Raw genomic sequence first — 16,602 nt, forward strand, 5'->3', positions numbered from 1 at the left:
ATAGTTTTCCAATTTTGCCAACACCATTTGTTAAAAAGGCTGTCATTTCCCCACCTAACTGATTTCATCTCTTTGTCAAAAATCAATTGCCCATAAATAGATGGGCTGATTTCCGGGTTCTCAATTCTATTCCATTGAAAAATACACATTAAAATGAAATTAAATACACAATCTCAAGGTCACACCAGCCATATTTCAAGTGCTCCAGAATCACATACTACAGGGGCCAACATAACTATAGAAGCTTTCCATCTCCCCAGAAAGCAAAGTACTCAGATTCTGCCCTATTCCAGAACATTTACTCCTAGACCACCATAATCTGTGGTTTACCCTCTCATTATTTATAGGAGACATTTTCTTGGTAGAAATAAAAGACATATGTATGTCGCCATGGAAATGAGACTCAGTTGTGCTATCTAATCACACCTCCCAGTCCCTGTGGCCATGTAGGAGGTCTGATTAGCTCAGAGCAGCCCACTTTGCCTGCCCTATCTGATCACCAGTCAGTGTAGAAACTGCCTGATAGCAAAGGTGTTCATGTAACACTTTTTAAAAAATTTTTTTCTTTTATAATTTTGTGTGCGTGCACCGTCAAATCGGATCTGACTGGTACAGGAAGAGATTGTCCCTCCTTCTCCAGCAGAGCATCTGGTGGATTCAAAGTGCATACCTCTGGGATTGCAGTGCAGCGTCTTGCCACTAGGCCACCAGAGCTCCCTCACTTAACACTTTGATTCATCTGCCTTGTCTGTAAGGAGCTCTGGTGGCTTAGTGGTAAGACGCTGCACTGCAATCTTGAAAGCATGCAGTTCAAATCCGCCAGCTGCTCTGTGAGAGTATATGGGCAACGTCCAGTGTGATTTAACTGCCTTTGCAAACCCACTGCAGAGTCAGTTCCAATCTTGTTGGAAAGAGTGTAAACTGATATGTACAGCATCGATGACAGGCAATATGTCAACATCTGCCAAAACTGTCAGTACACATACCACGCATTTCTTCCTTGTGGGAACTGATCCCACAGAGCTAGCCCTATGCGTGTAAAATGACTTACACACAGGTTGCTCACTGAAGTGTTGCTAGAACACCAACTGGATAGGGCCCGTCCAGCCAGAACATCACACCCTGCCAGGCTGATCTCAGGGCCTCTAAAGGGTCCCAAATCACTTGTATCTGAATCCAGAAGAAGAAAAAAAAAGTGCATGAACCAGCCAGGAACCAGTTTATCCACAGAGGCCTCATTTTGTATCAACTTTTAAAGAATGCCTGTGTCAGTTAGAGAGATTTAAGGGATTTCTTTTTTTTTTTTCCTGCTCACAAGACACACTGGATAATTTGAGGTTTAATCTTGCCAAGTTAAACTTGTCCTTTGGAAGGAATGTAGCAATTTGTCTATCTGTGTGCTGTTGCAGCATTGGGGGTGGGGGGCGATGGCCAAGTGTTTGCAGAGAAACCTGAAAAATCACAGCTGGCCAGCTCCTTACACACTATTTCCTTTCTCATAAATCACTCCCACTATCCTAAAAAGGTATCCTTTTTTTAGGAGGCACAACTAGAGAAGACTGGAGGGAAATGATGTGTCAGCAGCCGTCTGACCACATCCACGTGCCTCAGCAGTTTTCAGGTTAAAAGCGGTGATTACCTTAAGCAGACCCTTGGCCAGCAGAGAGGATTATTACAAAGCAAATGGACCCGACTGGGCCCCATTCATTCCGGGCAGGCAACTCAGAGCTGTACTGCCATCGGGGCTAGACAAACACTGTAATTACAAGGTGCTTACCTGAGAGTAGAAGTCAGAGCCTCCATCGAATGCAGGTGGGGCCCCGTTTGCCTGTGTGCAGGTGAATTCTGCATTCACATAAACCGCCTCTGCAATCTATAAGCTACACAATGCTGAGTCCCCTGGCCCAGCCAGGAGGTGGAAAGAAGCAGGCTGCTGTGCGCTGTTGCCTTTGTGCCAGTAACATTTGGGTGGGAATGCGGGTAGGATGCAACCCCCCTGGATTCATCACCAAGCCAACAAAATTCTAAAGCTAATCTTTCCCACCGCTGTGTAAGGGAAACCACGAGGGCCAAATTAATGGATTATACCAACCGGGAAAAGCTTTAAAGCGAAAAGTGTGTGCTACTCCTTTGGGCATCTTTGATGGGGAAAAAAAGCATTACTTTCTTTTATCTGAGGAATGCTGGTAGTGAAATGCAATTGAGTCTCTGCCCAGCGAGGCTCGTTTGCCGCAGCCACGGATGAGATCCTTTGGGCTGGGAATTGCAGAAACCTCGCGGGCTACTAACCTGTTTGCTCACAGGGCTGGCGCGTCAGCACGGTGAACATCCTTCTTCCAGTGCAGGGGACAGACAGCGCGCAGAGTGACAACTTGCTTTCGGGCCTGTGATTGAAGAAGTGCAAAATAAACCCCAAAACCAAACTTGCACCCGTTCAAACCCCAACCTACTCCACATTGCCTGCGTCAAAACCTCATCAGAGACCTGATAAGCCCTTCAACTTTGAAGATACACTCACCTCAAGCTAGGGCGTTAAGTCTGGCGTCTCCTCCCTCAATGGAAAGAAGGAAAAGGGTTTCTGAAACTTTAAACTGAGAAAAAAAATTTTTTTTTTACTTGTCTTTCTTTCTTTTTTTTTTTTTTAAAGCAGTTTCTCCCCACCTCTGCATGCCAATCAGAGTGAGAACGAATGGAAGGAAAGCCTTTTCGTCCAGCACACGCGCAAACGGAGGTTTCCACGCACCCTGCGAGCCTGGAGTGGCCCGCGGGAGGCCCCGGAGGGGGTACCTTTAACTGCTGGCTACACATAAATTGCCAGGGGGCCTCGGGGTCCGGCCAGGATTGGCGGGGATCCCATTCTGGCTGGCGTCCTCTCTCACAGCCATGCCAGCGCCCCGGGCATCTGGTGGCCCGCGGACATGCTGGGGGCGCTGGGGACCACCGCGCAACGCCGAGGGATGTGGGGCTCGCGGCCCGGCCCGCTGCGGAACCCCGACCCCGTTCCCGCCCCTCCCCGCCCGCAGACCCCGCTCTCGGCCCCGCGGAGACCCCCTGCTCGTACCTGCGCGCTGGTGCGGGCGGCTGTGGCGCTGCCGCAGTGGCAGCCGGAGGCCAGCGCGCAGGAGGCGTCAGCAAGGCCGGGGGCGGGGCGGGGCGGGGCGGGGCAGCCGGGCCGGGACCGCCCCGTGTCAGTGCCAAGGCCAAGTGCTTTGGCACCTTCCTTCTGCCAGTTCCTGATGCCTCCACCCTTCCCTATCGGTGGGAGGGGAACAAGAGAGAGCGAGGACTGCGTTCTCGGGGATCACCTCTAACTTCTCCAAGGGGGTCGTTTCTCCCCAGGCCAAAGGGCGCTCCCCCTTCCCTCTTCTTGTTCTCCCCACTAGCACCTAAACTTCAGTGGAGTGAGAGGGGTCCCCTGCAGGGCTCCCCCCACCTCTACCGCGTATCAAGTCCAAAAGATCGCTCTTGTAGTTTCCTTAACTTGCATCCCAGACTCAAACTGGGGGCACAGCAGGGAGAGGACACTCAGTGTAAACACAGGTGCTCACAGCCCCGGGGGAGCAGAGGACCCCAGACGGTGGGCCCTGTGCCAGGGAATGACCCCTTCTCTCCTTATGAGTAGGGCGAAGGGGGCAAATACCTGTGACACTGGGGAGTGGGTATGCAGCCTGGCTCTTGAGCATAAAGTAAAATAAAGCATCCTTCCTCGTGTGTTAAAGCCACACATCTCCAGTGATGTTCTCTCTAGGTGTTGAGAACAGAGCTCTCCCACCCGTTTTATATAATAAATGTGCTCAGTTCAAAACCCAGGGCAAGTACAGCCTGGAAGAAATCCAGAAGGAAAGATGGCAAAATGCAGCACAGAGACAGGAGTGATTCAAATGTCCCGGGAATCTCTTCTAATGTAGCCACAGGTGATCCCTGGTCCTCTGATCCCAAGTACTCTCTGCTCCCTGATCCTCTGGCCCAAGTCTTTTCTAATGAAACCACGTGCGTCCTCCAGTCCCCTCCCTGTCTCCAAGGATATTCAAATGTCCCAAGAGTCTGACTTGACAAATTCATGCTGGCTGCCTGTTTGCTCACATGGTTGGCAGTCCAAGACCTAGGAGCAGCATGCTTTATCCAGTTATGGATGAGAGAGCACAGAATGACACGTGTTTATGGCTTCTGACAAGAAGTTTAACAAGTTGCACACATTAAAATCCCAACCTACTCCACATTAAAACCTCATCAGAACCTGGATGAGTCCAAACCTTCACCTTTGAAGATACACCTGAAGCTAGGGTGTAATTCCTGTGTCTCCTCCCTAAATGAGAGGAGGAAAGATGAAAAGGTCCAAAAATGATAGAGCTTAGACCATTCTCTCAGCTTTCTTTTCTGGAAGCCCCCAACTACAGGTCTCCTTGTGGGCACCAAACTCTCTTGAGAGCCTGGCAGTCTCCACCTCTCCTTTTATTTATTTTAAACCTTCTGCAAGCTCTATTCCAGAATCTGACTCTAACTTCTTTGAAACTGCCAGCAAGTTCTGATTATCCAAATTAGAAGATCCCTGTCAAACTTTTCCATATAAAAGTATACACCCGCATGCACACACAGACACACTTAACACGCTTCTCCATAAATCTTTCACACAAAAGAACAAACGTACATACTTACACACACATATACATGGGCACTTTCTTAGACTTGCCTTATCAAATTTAAAAGCACATTATAAAGCTACAGTTGTTAGAACAGCCTGATCTAGGCTCAAGAATAGACAGAGATATGTAAAGAAGAAGCGATCCAGTACTGAACTCATGCATACAGGGTTCAGTATAGAATAAAGGGATGTGGTAAATAAAGGATGTATTATTCAATAACTCAAGAGCTCTAGTAGCCTAGTGGCAGGAAACTCTGCTGCAATCTTGAAGGCACATAGTTCGAATCCACCAGCTGCTCCGCAGAAGGAGGACAGGTAATCTCTTCCTGAAAGATTAACCACCTACCTGTGAAAACCTGCCGGAGGGTTCGCTATGGGTCGGTTCTGACTCAATGGTACACAATAACAACTACAACAACAGTGTTGAAATTACTGGCCCACCATTTGGAAAAAGAAAAAAAAATCCTGATTACTTTTTGTAAACAAAAATAGGTTTTAGGTAAAGAGTTAAGTATAAAATGAAATGTCAGCTTCTAAGAAATTACAGGTGAACATTTTATGATCCTTGGGAAGGAAGAACCTCTTTTAGCAAGAGATTAAAGATAGAAAAAAATGTCAAGAAATTTGACTCTTAATAAAGGTAAATAATCCAATAGAAAAATGGGCACAGGATATGAACAGACACTTCACCAAAGAAGACATCCAGATGGCCAACAAGCACATGAAGAAATGTTCAAAATCCCTAGCTCTAAGAGAGATGCAAATCAAGACAACTATGAGATATCATCTCACCCCAGTAAGAATAGCAAAATTTAACAGAACAGCAAGCAACAAATGCTGGCGAGGTTGTGGAGAAATTGGAACCCTTATTCATTGTTGGTGGGAGTATAAAATGGTGCAACCACTCTGGAAAGCGGTTTGGCACTTTCTCAAAAAGTTGCAGAGATACCATTTGACCCAGCAATTCCACTACTGGGAATATACCCCAAAGAAACCATAACTGACATCCAAGCAGATATATGCACACCCATGTTTATCGCGACTTTGTTCACAATAGCAAGGAGTTGGAAACCACCTAAGTGCCCATCAACAAACGAATGGATAGAGAAGCTGTGGTATATTCACACAATGGAATACTAGGCAGCATTGAAAAACAAGGAACTCATGCAATTTTATTCAAAATGGGTGACCCTGGAGGACATTATGCTGAGTGAGGTATCTCAGTCACAAAGGGACAAAAATGCTATATGGTGCCACTGTTGTAGAGAATGAGGCTGACATCAGGGTGGGGGGTAAGACTGAGAAAAACTGGATAAATTATGTCTACTGCACTGAAGCCAATGAGGGAGAGAATAGTTTAAAAGAAATATATTTTAGAGCATTATGATTATCATGAGTCTGGAATGAGGGTTGCAGAGTATACTCGGGGTGGGGGTGGGGGTGGGGGTGTGCGGAGGGGATTGTACACCAATGAAGGAGTTTTTCTATTGCTTTTCAAGGAGAAGAGCAAACTGGGGAGGGGTGGGGAGAAAAGTACAACAATGAATGAATGGAAATCCAAAATCTCTGTAGATGTTCACTGAACATAGGTTGAGACTCACTGGTCTAAGCTACGATTCTCTCTCTCATTAAAGAGCTTCACTCTCGGTGTATCCACCTCTACAGTTCTGATCCTCATTCCCCGCTGCTGCCAGCCTCCTCTCTTCAAAACATAAAGCTCACTGTGTCGACACTCCCCTTAAAGCTCCTCCTTGCTGTCCATCTCTCACTGGACACAGACTCATTCAACATGACCTTGAAGGCTCTGCATGACTTTGGCCCTGCCTCCCTTTCTTTCACTCTGAGTCCTGAAGCCCAAGTGAGTATGAATGAGTTTGGTGGCAGCAAGATAAAGCAGGACACCACAGGCAAAGAAGATGATGTGCAAAGACCCTGGAACAAGAAGAAATAGGACGCCTTTGAAAATGGAAAGAAAGTTGTTTAGGCTTCAGGACTCAGAGTGAAAGAAAGGGAGGCAGGGTCAAAGTCATGCAGAGCCTTCAAGGTCATGTTGAATGAGTAAGCCCTGATTTACTTGAATGGAGCTCTGAGGACCTAGAGGGTCAAGAGTCGTGCTGCCAACCCAAAGGCAGGTGGTTCGAATCTACTAGCTGCTCTGTGGGTGAAAGAAGGGCAATCTCTGACAAGATTTACAGCTTCTGAAAACCCACTGGAAGGTCAGCTATGAGCTGGTTCCAACAAAGAACTAAAACAACTTACATTTACTTACAGCAGCCAACGAGGATAACACGTGCCAAGACACCATCCTTGATGCTGAGAATGGGCAGGAAATGAGTCAGACATTCGTGGACTTGAGCTACACTCCTGCATTATTGAGAACATACTCACGCTGTTACCGCTGATGACACTACCACTCACAGCCTCCCAAGAATCCACTTTTCCCCCTCTCCTCACACTTAGCCATCTCAGGTTCTTCCTTTTTGGGGGTCTATGGACCCCTTTGACAACAGGAGAAATGTACTGGCATTGTCAGAATCATTTTAAATAAACAAAATAAAACATATAGGATGAGGAGGGAAACCTTTATATTGAAGTTCATACCAAAACACATTGTAATAAATTTTTAAATAAAGTCTAGATGTGCTTCTTTACTCAATCTTTAAATAACAAGCTCCTGTAGCAGGTCTCATACTCTAACTTCAAAGAGTGATAAGCATTAACGATATATTAAAATATCTGTCACAACTATAATGTGATATGAAGATAACTGTGACAACTGTTGATTACAATCACAGTCCACTTTGCCTCACAGGTGACAATGAGTATTGTGTTCCACACTTCTACTTAATGAAAGAACTTCCCGGTAGGGGATGCTGAAGATAAAGATGCTTGATTTCCCCTCTCCAAAAATATCTTTCATTGCAAATAGAGAAACCATTTGACCCAGCAATTCCACTACTGGGAATATACCCCAAAGAGACCATAACTGACACCCAAGCAGATATATGCACACCCATGTTTATTGTGGCTTTGTTCACAATAGCAAGGAGTTGGAAACAACCTAAGTGCCCATCAACAAAACAAACAAATGGATAGAGAAGTTGTGGTATATTCACACAATGAAATACTATGCTGCATTGAAAAACAAGGAACTCATGCAGTATTATTCAAAATGTGTGAGCCTGGAGGACATTATGGTGAGTGAAGTATCTCAGTCACAAAAGGACAAATACTGCATGGTGCCACTATTGTAAAACAGGACTGACCTTTGGGTTGGGGAGAGACTGAGAAAGATGGGCTCAATAATGTATAGTGCATTGAAACAGACGAGGGAGAAAACTGTTTAAAAGGGATATGTGATTAGGTATTTTTGTCATGACAGGAGTTCAGAGCGAAGGATGCATAGTGGAGTGGACCTGGGGGATGGTTTGTAAAACAATGAAAGAATTTTACTTTTCCAAGAGGGTAGTGTACTGGGGGGAGGGTTGGGAGGAGAGAAAAGTGCAACAATGAATGAATGGAAATCCAAAGTCTCTGTAAATTTTTACTGAAATTAATAATAAATTTAAATAAATAAATAAACTCCAACCCCCCCCAAAAATATTTTTCTCTTTCTGTCTCTCCCCTTGCTATCAAGTTGGAAATGACTCATAACTGACCTTCCATTCGACTTCTGAGTCTGTAAGATGCATGAGAGGAGATTGCCCGTGTTTCTCTGGAGAAGCTGCTAGTGAATTTGAACCACCAGAGAAGAGAGCCTTGGGCTTTGGACGAGCAGCACAAACCCTTCTGAACTAGAGCACTAGAGTTCCCAGAGACCTGGATCCCCTGAATTTTGTCTGTGAATTCAGGGCTCAGAACCCTTCTAGACTGATCTTCTGATAGCAGAAATCGCACCTTGTGGAATTCCTGCTTTAAGGACTCATTTATTCAACAACAACTTTTCCCCACCTACTAAAAATAAGTTCAAATTCAGCTCGGCATTGAAAGATCACACCAATTAATTTTTTTCAACCCTTAAAAACTGACATAAAGGATATCATTACATATTCTATTCTTTAGTCACTTTCCATTTTGACTCTGAAATTTATTCACGCAGATATTCATTGAGGTAGCTAAAAATAAGCTTGCTAATACTGTATAAATTTGAACTCGCACTAGGCTCTGTGGACTTTTGGTCTCATTTACCCCCTTATTTATGGCAATGTTGTCAATGGATTTGATACTGCTTTTTAATGAATTAACAAATATTTCTAAACATGCTGTTTTAAATTTAAGTATAATAAGCATTGACAGCTAAAATCCACAGGAATTTAACGTTCCTGGGGTCCCTCTGAGAGAAGGTGTTTTAGGACGATGCTACCTGAGTCACAGATTGGCATCTGCTGAACCCCTTCTTGAGAGCAATTATAGGATTCTCACCATCCTTTGCAGGATGCATGGCTGTGATCACTGATCGTGCAAGTTTGCATGTCTCTGTGATGCTGCACAGTGGTGGGGACGCACCAGCCACTTTGCAGTAGAAAAATCCTGGCAATCTACTCCTATAAAGATCTCCTGGGGTTGCTGTTAGCTTAGGAAATCCATGGGCACTGCTAACTCTGTCCTGTATAGGCTTGCTTTGGGTTAGAATCAACTCAGGAGCACACAAAACCAACACGTCTTTGTCTTTGCTCTCTTCTGCTTTCTATTGCACTTTCCTTACTCCCTAGTTTTTTCATCCACCAGTTTTGAATGTATAATGCCACTTTTATTCCTTTGTTGGTTACCATTTATTTTTATCTTAACATGTATACTCAATAAAGACAGTCCATTTTTGCTGTTAGGTTTGTTGAGCTATGACTCATACCAGCCCTGGGAACGACAGATCTAAACCTTGACCTACGTTATTCCTGATTCAGGCCATGGTCTTTCCAATCACCTGCTGTGCATCTGAGAGCTGGACAATGAATAAGGATGACAGAAGAAGACTTGATGCGTTTGAGTTATGGTGTTGGAAAAGAGCACTGAACATCACATGGATTGCCAAAAGAACAAACAAATAGACTTGGAGAGGGTGCAGCCTGAGTGCTCTTTGGAGACAAGAATGCTGAGGCTTTGCCTCGCGTTGCTAGAAGGGATTATTCCTTGGAAAAAGACATGATGCTTGGAAGAAGCAGTGAAGGTGAGGAAGACTCTCAACCAGGTGGATTGACGTGGTGACTGCGGCAATGTCCTCTAGTGTGTCAGGAAATGTGAGGATGGCATAGACTAAGACAGGGTTCAGATCTGTTTCTCGTTCGACTCCACGGCATCTAACAACAACAACAAGCCTGTGTCGTTCTCACAATCTCCCTTTTGTTCAAGACTATCGTTGCAGCCATCTTTATTTTACTCCTGAATAGTATACGGTCTTTTTGTTGTTGTTATGTGCCGTTGAGTTGACTAAGACACATAGCAATCTTGAGAACAATGACTCTGAATGTTGCCCCATCCTACAAAATGCTTTCAATCAGTCCCTCCTCTTAACTTCCGCTTTTGATACCTTATATATTTTTCCTCTCTTTGTTTTCCACTGAATGCCTACCAAAACCAACACTATGCCTGAAATGGATTTCCAGTGATTTTTATTTCAGCCATTTGCTCTTTGAGTTTTATGTTTTATGTCCACATCTTTCTCTAGTGGAGCAGCTGTAAAATTCTAACTTTTTGATTGATAGATAAGTGTTTGTTTTTGTTTTTCTTTTTTCTTTCTACATTTTATTATTTCAAACCAGGTGAACAATTCCACAGAATGTGAAAAAAGCAAGGAAGTGTTCAATGCTGAAGGGCCCGGGCCTGGGGTGAGGGCAGGAGGGGTCTGGCCCCTCAGCAGGCAGCCGGGGTTCCTAGGTTAGCGCTAAGGAGTTACATTTAGTCAATGGAACCAGGGCCCAGGGCCGCTGGGTGGGGCCCTCAGTGATGCTGGCAGTTGTCTGGAACAGCCCTTGGAACCCAATTCTGTGGAGGGCAGGGCAGGGGTGCTGTCCTCATGGCAGGGGTGGGGGGGGGAGCCAGCAGAGGGCTGGGTGTAAACGCGCAGACACACTCAAGGCACGGAGGGTGGGGGAGTGGGTAGCTGTGCTAGTCGGGACCTGACAGTTTTAAATTGTTTTTCCTCTAAAAAAGTTTTTGGTTTTTTCCCCTTTCCTTTTTTTTCTTTTTAAAAAGCCACAAGATTGAGCTCTGGTGGCCTAGTGGCAAGAAGCTGTACTACAATCCCAGAGGTGTGTGGTTTGAATCCACCAGATGCTCTGCTGGAGAAGGAAGAACAATCTCCTCCTATTCCAGTCAGATGCGATTTGATGGTACAAAATAATAACAATTTTTTTCCTTATGAATCAGGGTGAAGTCTCTCTCAGGGAGGAGTGATAGGGAATGGCAAAGGACACACTGACAAAGGAGATTAATCAGAACTGGCTTTGACAAGCACTGTGGCAATTGGACAATTAAAACAGACATGGGGGGGAAGAAGAACAAACTGGGGAGGAGGGTAGAGAAAACAGTGCAACAATGAATGAATGAAAACCCCAAATCTCTGTAAATGTTCATTAAAACTAATAAAATTTAATAATTAAAAAATATAAAAAAGCTATGAGAGAATGAGTATATCTTTCCTTTTTTCTGCTTTACCTTCTTAGATGTAAAATACATTTTACACTTACAAAAAATATTAAAGATATTTCCAATAGTTTTCACATACTTCTCTTCAGTTTCCCCTCTCGCTAACATTATTATGACACATTGGTCCTAATCGCTCAATCAATAGTGATTCGTTATTATTAACCAAGATCCAGACTTTCCTCTGATTCCCTGAGTTTTTGTCTATGATCCCTTTTCTGCTTTGGGGGCCCATCCAGGGTAGTGCATAGCATTAAGTCATTATGCATCTTTAGGTTCCTCTAGACTGTTGACGATTTTTTTAGGTTTTCTTTTCTTTCTTTTTTTTTTTTTTTTAAATGACTGAGTTTTAGGAACTTCCGGTTAGGTATTTTGGAGAACGTTTTTTAAGTGTGTCAGATACTTTTCTGTGTTTTGGGGTTTTTTTAAATGTTTTTTCAGATGGTTAGCTGTGGTTATGGATTTTTTGGGGGGGAGAGGATTATCACAGAGGTGAAGTCATTTTCTCATTACATTATATCAAGGGTACACGCTAAAGTCATGACTTAATTATTTACATATTTAACTATCGTTTTGATCAATTTCTTTACCACTTACTGCTTTTTTTCAATTTTAACAACACACAAAATAAAGAAAATAGTACCCAGAATTCCTATAATCCCATTTCAGCAGTCATATTTTCCCAGTCTTGTTTCTTTTACACCCAACTTCAAGCTGTTATTTACTCTTCTGCAGTATTTAAAAGTAAATATTGGGCATTAAGTCATTTAAATTATAAGCTGATATGAATGTTAGAAATGTAAATATCGGGTCTTCCTGCGTTAACAGAGTTCGCAGGAATTGAATAGTAAGTGCCTTTTAATTGTTGATTTTCTTGAATCAGAAGCTAGACAATGTATGTATATCTTACATTTCATTATTTTACTTTTTTAAAGCTTTCCCCTAACATTGTAGTCTCAGTCTATTTTCGTTTCCTCACACGCCATTGACTTCCTGGTAAACTGGGTCATGGGTTTTGTAGACTGCTTCACATTCTAGATTTGTCCCCTTGCTTCCGTGTGACATCATTATCCTGTCAACAGCTTGTTAGATCTGGAAACGTGCGTGACTTCAGGTCGGAACTGTGTTTGACTATCAAGAACGCTCTATCGACAGTTCTTACTGTATCGACAGTAATTACTGTCACGTTACCATCACTGAGTGCATGGCATTGGTTGCCCTAGTTTTTTAATTTTAATTTTTTAATTATTATTTGTTTCAATGAAAATTTACAGAGACTTTGGATTTCTATTCATTCATTGTTGCACTTTTCTCCCTGCCCACCCCTCCGCCCCAGTAACACTCTTCTCTTTGAAAAGAAAAGGAAAAATTATTTCATTGTTTTACAATCCCTCCCCCCATGTCCACTCCACTAGGCAGCCTTCGTTCTGGGGTTGCCCTATTTTTAAGAGACATTAAGATTGATCAGTGGGCTCAGATTTTGACTATAATCTTCTATTGTACTGATCACTAACTTAATGGTTTCAACTAGATCCATTATTTCATCAGGATTTGCAGAAGAGTTTTAATTTTAATGTTTCCTTTGCCCCTTTGCATTTATTGATGAGGTTTTAAAATTTTTTCTATTTTTTTTTTCCCCATAGGCAAGTACTTTACCTATCAGCTTGGCTACTTGGGAATACGTTTTGTACAAATGAAGCAAGATAAATGATGATTTTATTTTCTTTCTTTATCAGTGTTCAGAGTAACAATTTAATGCCCTAGACATGTCAAGAAAGACAAATGAAGTATTGTTTTTAAATGTCATTATAACTTTATGTGCATAATGGTACATTTGTCATTACCCCTAAATCAATATTGATACATTATTTTTAACGAAAGTCCATATTTTACTCAAATTCCCTAGTGAGGTATATGTGTGTGTGTGTGTGTATAAAAAACATATGGTATGCATAACTTTGTGTTCATTTGTTATGCTAACACATGTAATATATACTTTGATGGTTAAGGTTGTTTGTCAACTTGCTTGGTCCACAATTTTCAGTGTTTTGGAAGTTACGCAGTGATGTAGTTTGGCAGTTGTATAATGATTAAATCTGTCCGTTTTGTAAGATGTGATCATCTTTCATGATGTGGGCTGGTGTGATCACATTATGAAATTGTAAGGAAAATTGTAAAGGAGTGTTCCCTGCATTCAACACACACACATAGCCATCACACACATTTTGGCAAAGCTCATTAGTTTTCTCTGGATCCTGAATTCAGTTCCTCATCATCTGACTTTTGGTTCTTAAGACTCAACTTCTCAGACTATGAGCCAGCAGCCTGCTGTCTTACTTGCTGATCTGAAATTCATCAACTCCTGCAGAGTCAGAAATCTCTGACCTACTGAACCTAACCTATTGATGTCTGACCCACACAGGAGACTTGACAGATTCTATAACTGCATAAACTGCTTACTTGAGATAAATAAATCTCTCTCTGTCTCTATATGAATACATACACACATACATATAATTTATTGGTTTTGCTTCTCTAGAGAACCCAACCTTAGACATACATTATTATGTTATAGAAAGTTATAATTTGATGTGTTTCAATCTATTTTCCATCTTACTTGACATTCAGATTCTGTATCAGGTCAGTAAGAATTCCTTCAGGTTGATTCTGTGTTCTTTTTCATATATTTGTGTTGGTCTTTGTTAGCATGTTAAATATATATTGGTGTGTAGCAATTTTCTCCAACATTTACTTACTTAACACAACAACTACTCTCTCTCATAATTTCTTTGTGTCAGGAACTTTGGAACATTTTAGTTGGGTAGTTATGGCTCTGGTCTTCTTGATGTAAATAAGACGTCAGTTGGGGCTAAAGGCATTTGAAGACTTGACTGGGACTTGGTAATATTCTTCCAAGCTTACTCGCTCACACTGCTAGCAAGTTGATGCTAGATCTTTTTTTTTATGCTAGATCTTGATTCATTCATATATGGGTCTCTCTGCTTTTGAATGTCTCAGGGAAAGGTAGTTGACCTCCTTTAGAATGAGTGATGCAAGAAAGCATTGTTGTTGTTGTTGTTCAGTGCTGTCAAGTCACAGGCAACTCATAGCGACCCCATTTAAGAGAGTCCTAGATGCTTGGGTGCCTTTCATCCTCTCTCCAGGTTCATAGGGTTTCCGGAGGCAAGCTATTACAGAAATGGATGCCACTCCTGCTTCCAAGCTTATTTTAATTGGGGAGCTCCACCCCACCTTCTGTCCACATTGGGTAACCACAGCCATTAACACATTTGACACATCAGTGTCAACCACAAGTGACTGCTGTATGGCAACTTGTACACCAGGGCTATATGACCTAGAGGAAGTCTGAACAAAAACAATGAAAGACTGGCCCAAGGACCACAGGCTGAGGGCCCTACCGTGTCTTAGCAGCTCGGCACACCCAAATGCTGGGAAACTCCCTGCCCCAGACCCCCCCATTCATCTGGCAAGTCCACTCTTCCAACCCCCTCATGGGCCCCCAAAAACCACCACACATGCTCGGAGTCCTCAAAACTTACCTCGCTTCCAGCAGCCAGAGACCGGATTCAGCTGGCATCAAGTATCCCAAGACCCTAGGCGAGGCTTGAGTTTTCAGTGTCTTAGCAGCCCGGCATGCCCAAATGCTGGCAAACTCCCTGCCCTTATTCATCTGGCAAGTGTGCTCTGCCAACCCCCTCATGGGCCCCAAAGAAGCACCACACGGCAAGAAAGAATATGGAAGCAATAATGCATTTTATTATTTGATTCAGCAAATCAGAATCTCTCTTCTTTTCTATTAGCCACACAGATCAATTGCATATAGTGTTGCAGAGAATGACATACATGTGTCATTGCTGGAAGATGAGAATCGTTAGGGAACTCTTGAAGGTGAGCTACCACAGAGAACGTCCTTCCTTTTATGCTGATATAATATCTCAGCTGCCTCTTACGCATCCTCATGCCAGACTTGAAATTAGTCATTTTTCCACAGAACCCTTGTTGATTAGGGGAATATTTTTAGAGCTTACCATCTTACCATTGCTTCCTATAGACCACCTCTTCCTTCTGAGTTCAATGTCCCTTAAAAAAAATCTAATTCTTTTTCCTAGCGTAGAACTAAGAATGGCATGCATTGAGTTCTTAACTTTGTCTGAACAATTTGTGCTGTGGTAACTTGGGTTACCTACCATCTTAACTACAGTACTGGCTCAACTACAGTTTTTAGAATTCTCTTTCTAGTGTGTTTTCAGTTATGGAGGGTCACGAGAAATATTATTTTGTGAGAAATTAGAATGGAAGAAAGGCAGTACCCATTTTATAGCATACCTACATTTTCAATTATTCAGGCAAATAATCTAGGTGCTGCTGTGCTGGGATTTTAAAGATGGGACTGAAATACTTAATCAGCTAACTTTACAAAGGGAACAAGCATATCTTGAATGACTCTCCCTTAGCTACTTGGAAGGCCTTTTAAAGAGGATGTAGGTTTTTGCTGAGTGAGACTTCAAAGATGTACTGGGTCTGCAGTCACTCTCTTTTCTCCTGCATCATTTTTCCTGATTACCACCTGTGGATAACAAGCCCATGCTTCGCTGTGTCCAGCCAGCTGTAATCTTCCCTCTGGGCTGTCTTCCTAGAGACTTTGAACTTGCTTAGTCAGTACCTACAATTGCATAAGTCAACTATTTATAATAAAATAATATCTATCCATCTATCTAATCTCTCTTTTGCTGATTCTGTTTCTCTGAACTTTGACTAATACACCATTCATCCTTACACTTGAATGATAATCTACTTGGTTACAGAATTCAGTGCTGCCAGTAACTTTACTTTAGCATTCCAAACATATTAGAGTGTCTTCTGATATTTATTCTCATTTAGGATGTTATGTTAGGTTGCTGTTGTTACATATTGTTGAGTTGACTATGACTCGTAGCAACTCTATGAAATATAGCTCTGATCCCTGTCCTATTCTAAGCCTATCGCATTGTCTCAGATTAACCTATCAGTCCTTATTATGTTATAGATCATCAAATCAGAACGATCCATAGCTGACCCTCCAGCAGGTTTTCAGAGACGGTTAATCACGTAGTAGGAGATTGCCCATCTTTCTCCCGTGGAGCAACTAGTGAATTTGAACCTTGTACATTTGTGTTGGCAGTGTAACTCTTTACCACTAAGCCACTAGAGTTCCCTTATTTATTTATCAAACAATGAAAGAATCTTTTCTTTTACTTTTCCATAATTTTTGGACTCATGTACTTATAACTTGTTAGTCAAATTTGTGTCTTCTAGGTTGC

General features: G+C 42.6%; 1 protein-coding gene across 1 annotated transcript in view; it reads right to left on the reverse strand.

The window, feature by feature from the left end:
* Positions 1-2,329, reverse strand: part of ENTPD3 (ectonucleoside triphosphate diphosphohydrolase 3) — a 57,612-nt gene extending 55,283 nt beyond the window's left edge. The window contains exon 1 of the mRNA XM_006892999.1: positions 2,290-2,329. Coding sequence (XP_006893061.1) covers positions 2,290-2,329 — 40 coding nt within the window. The remainder of the gene's footprint in view (positions 1-2,289) is intronic.
* Positions 2,330-16,602: the final 14,273 nt, after the last annotated feature.

The sequence above is a fragment of the Elephantulus edwardii genome, unplaced genomic scaffold (assembly GCF_000299155.1).
Source record: "Elephantulus edwardii isolate Elephantulus edwardi_28Jun2011 unplaced genomic scaffold, EleEdw1.0 scaffold00121, whole genome shotgun sequence".
NCBI classification, from domain to species: Eukaryota; Metazoa; Chordata; class Mammalia; order Macroscelidea; family Macroscelididae; genus Elephantulus; species Elephantulus edwardii.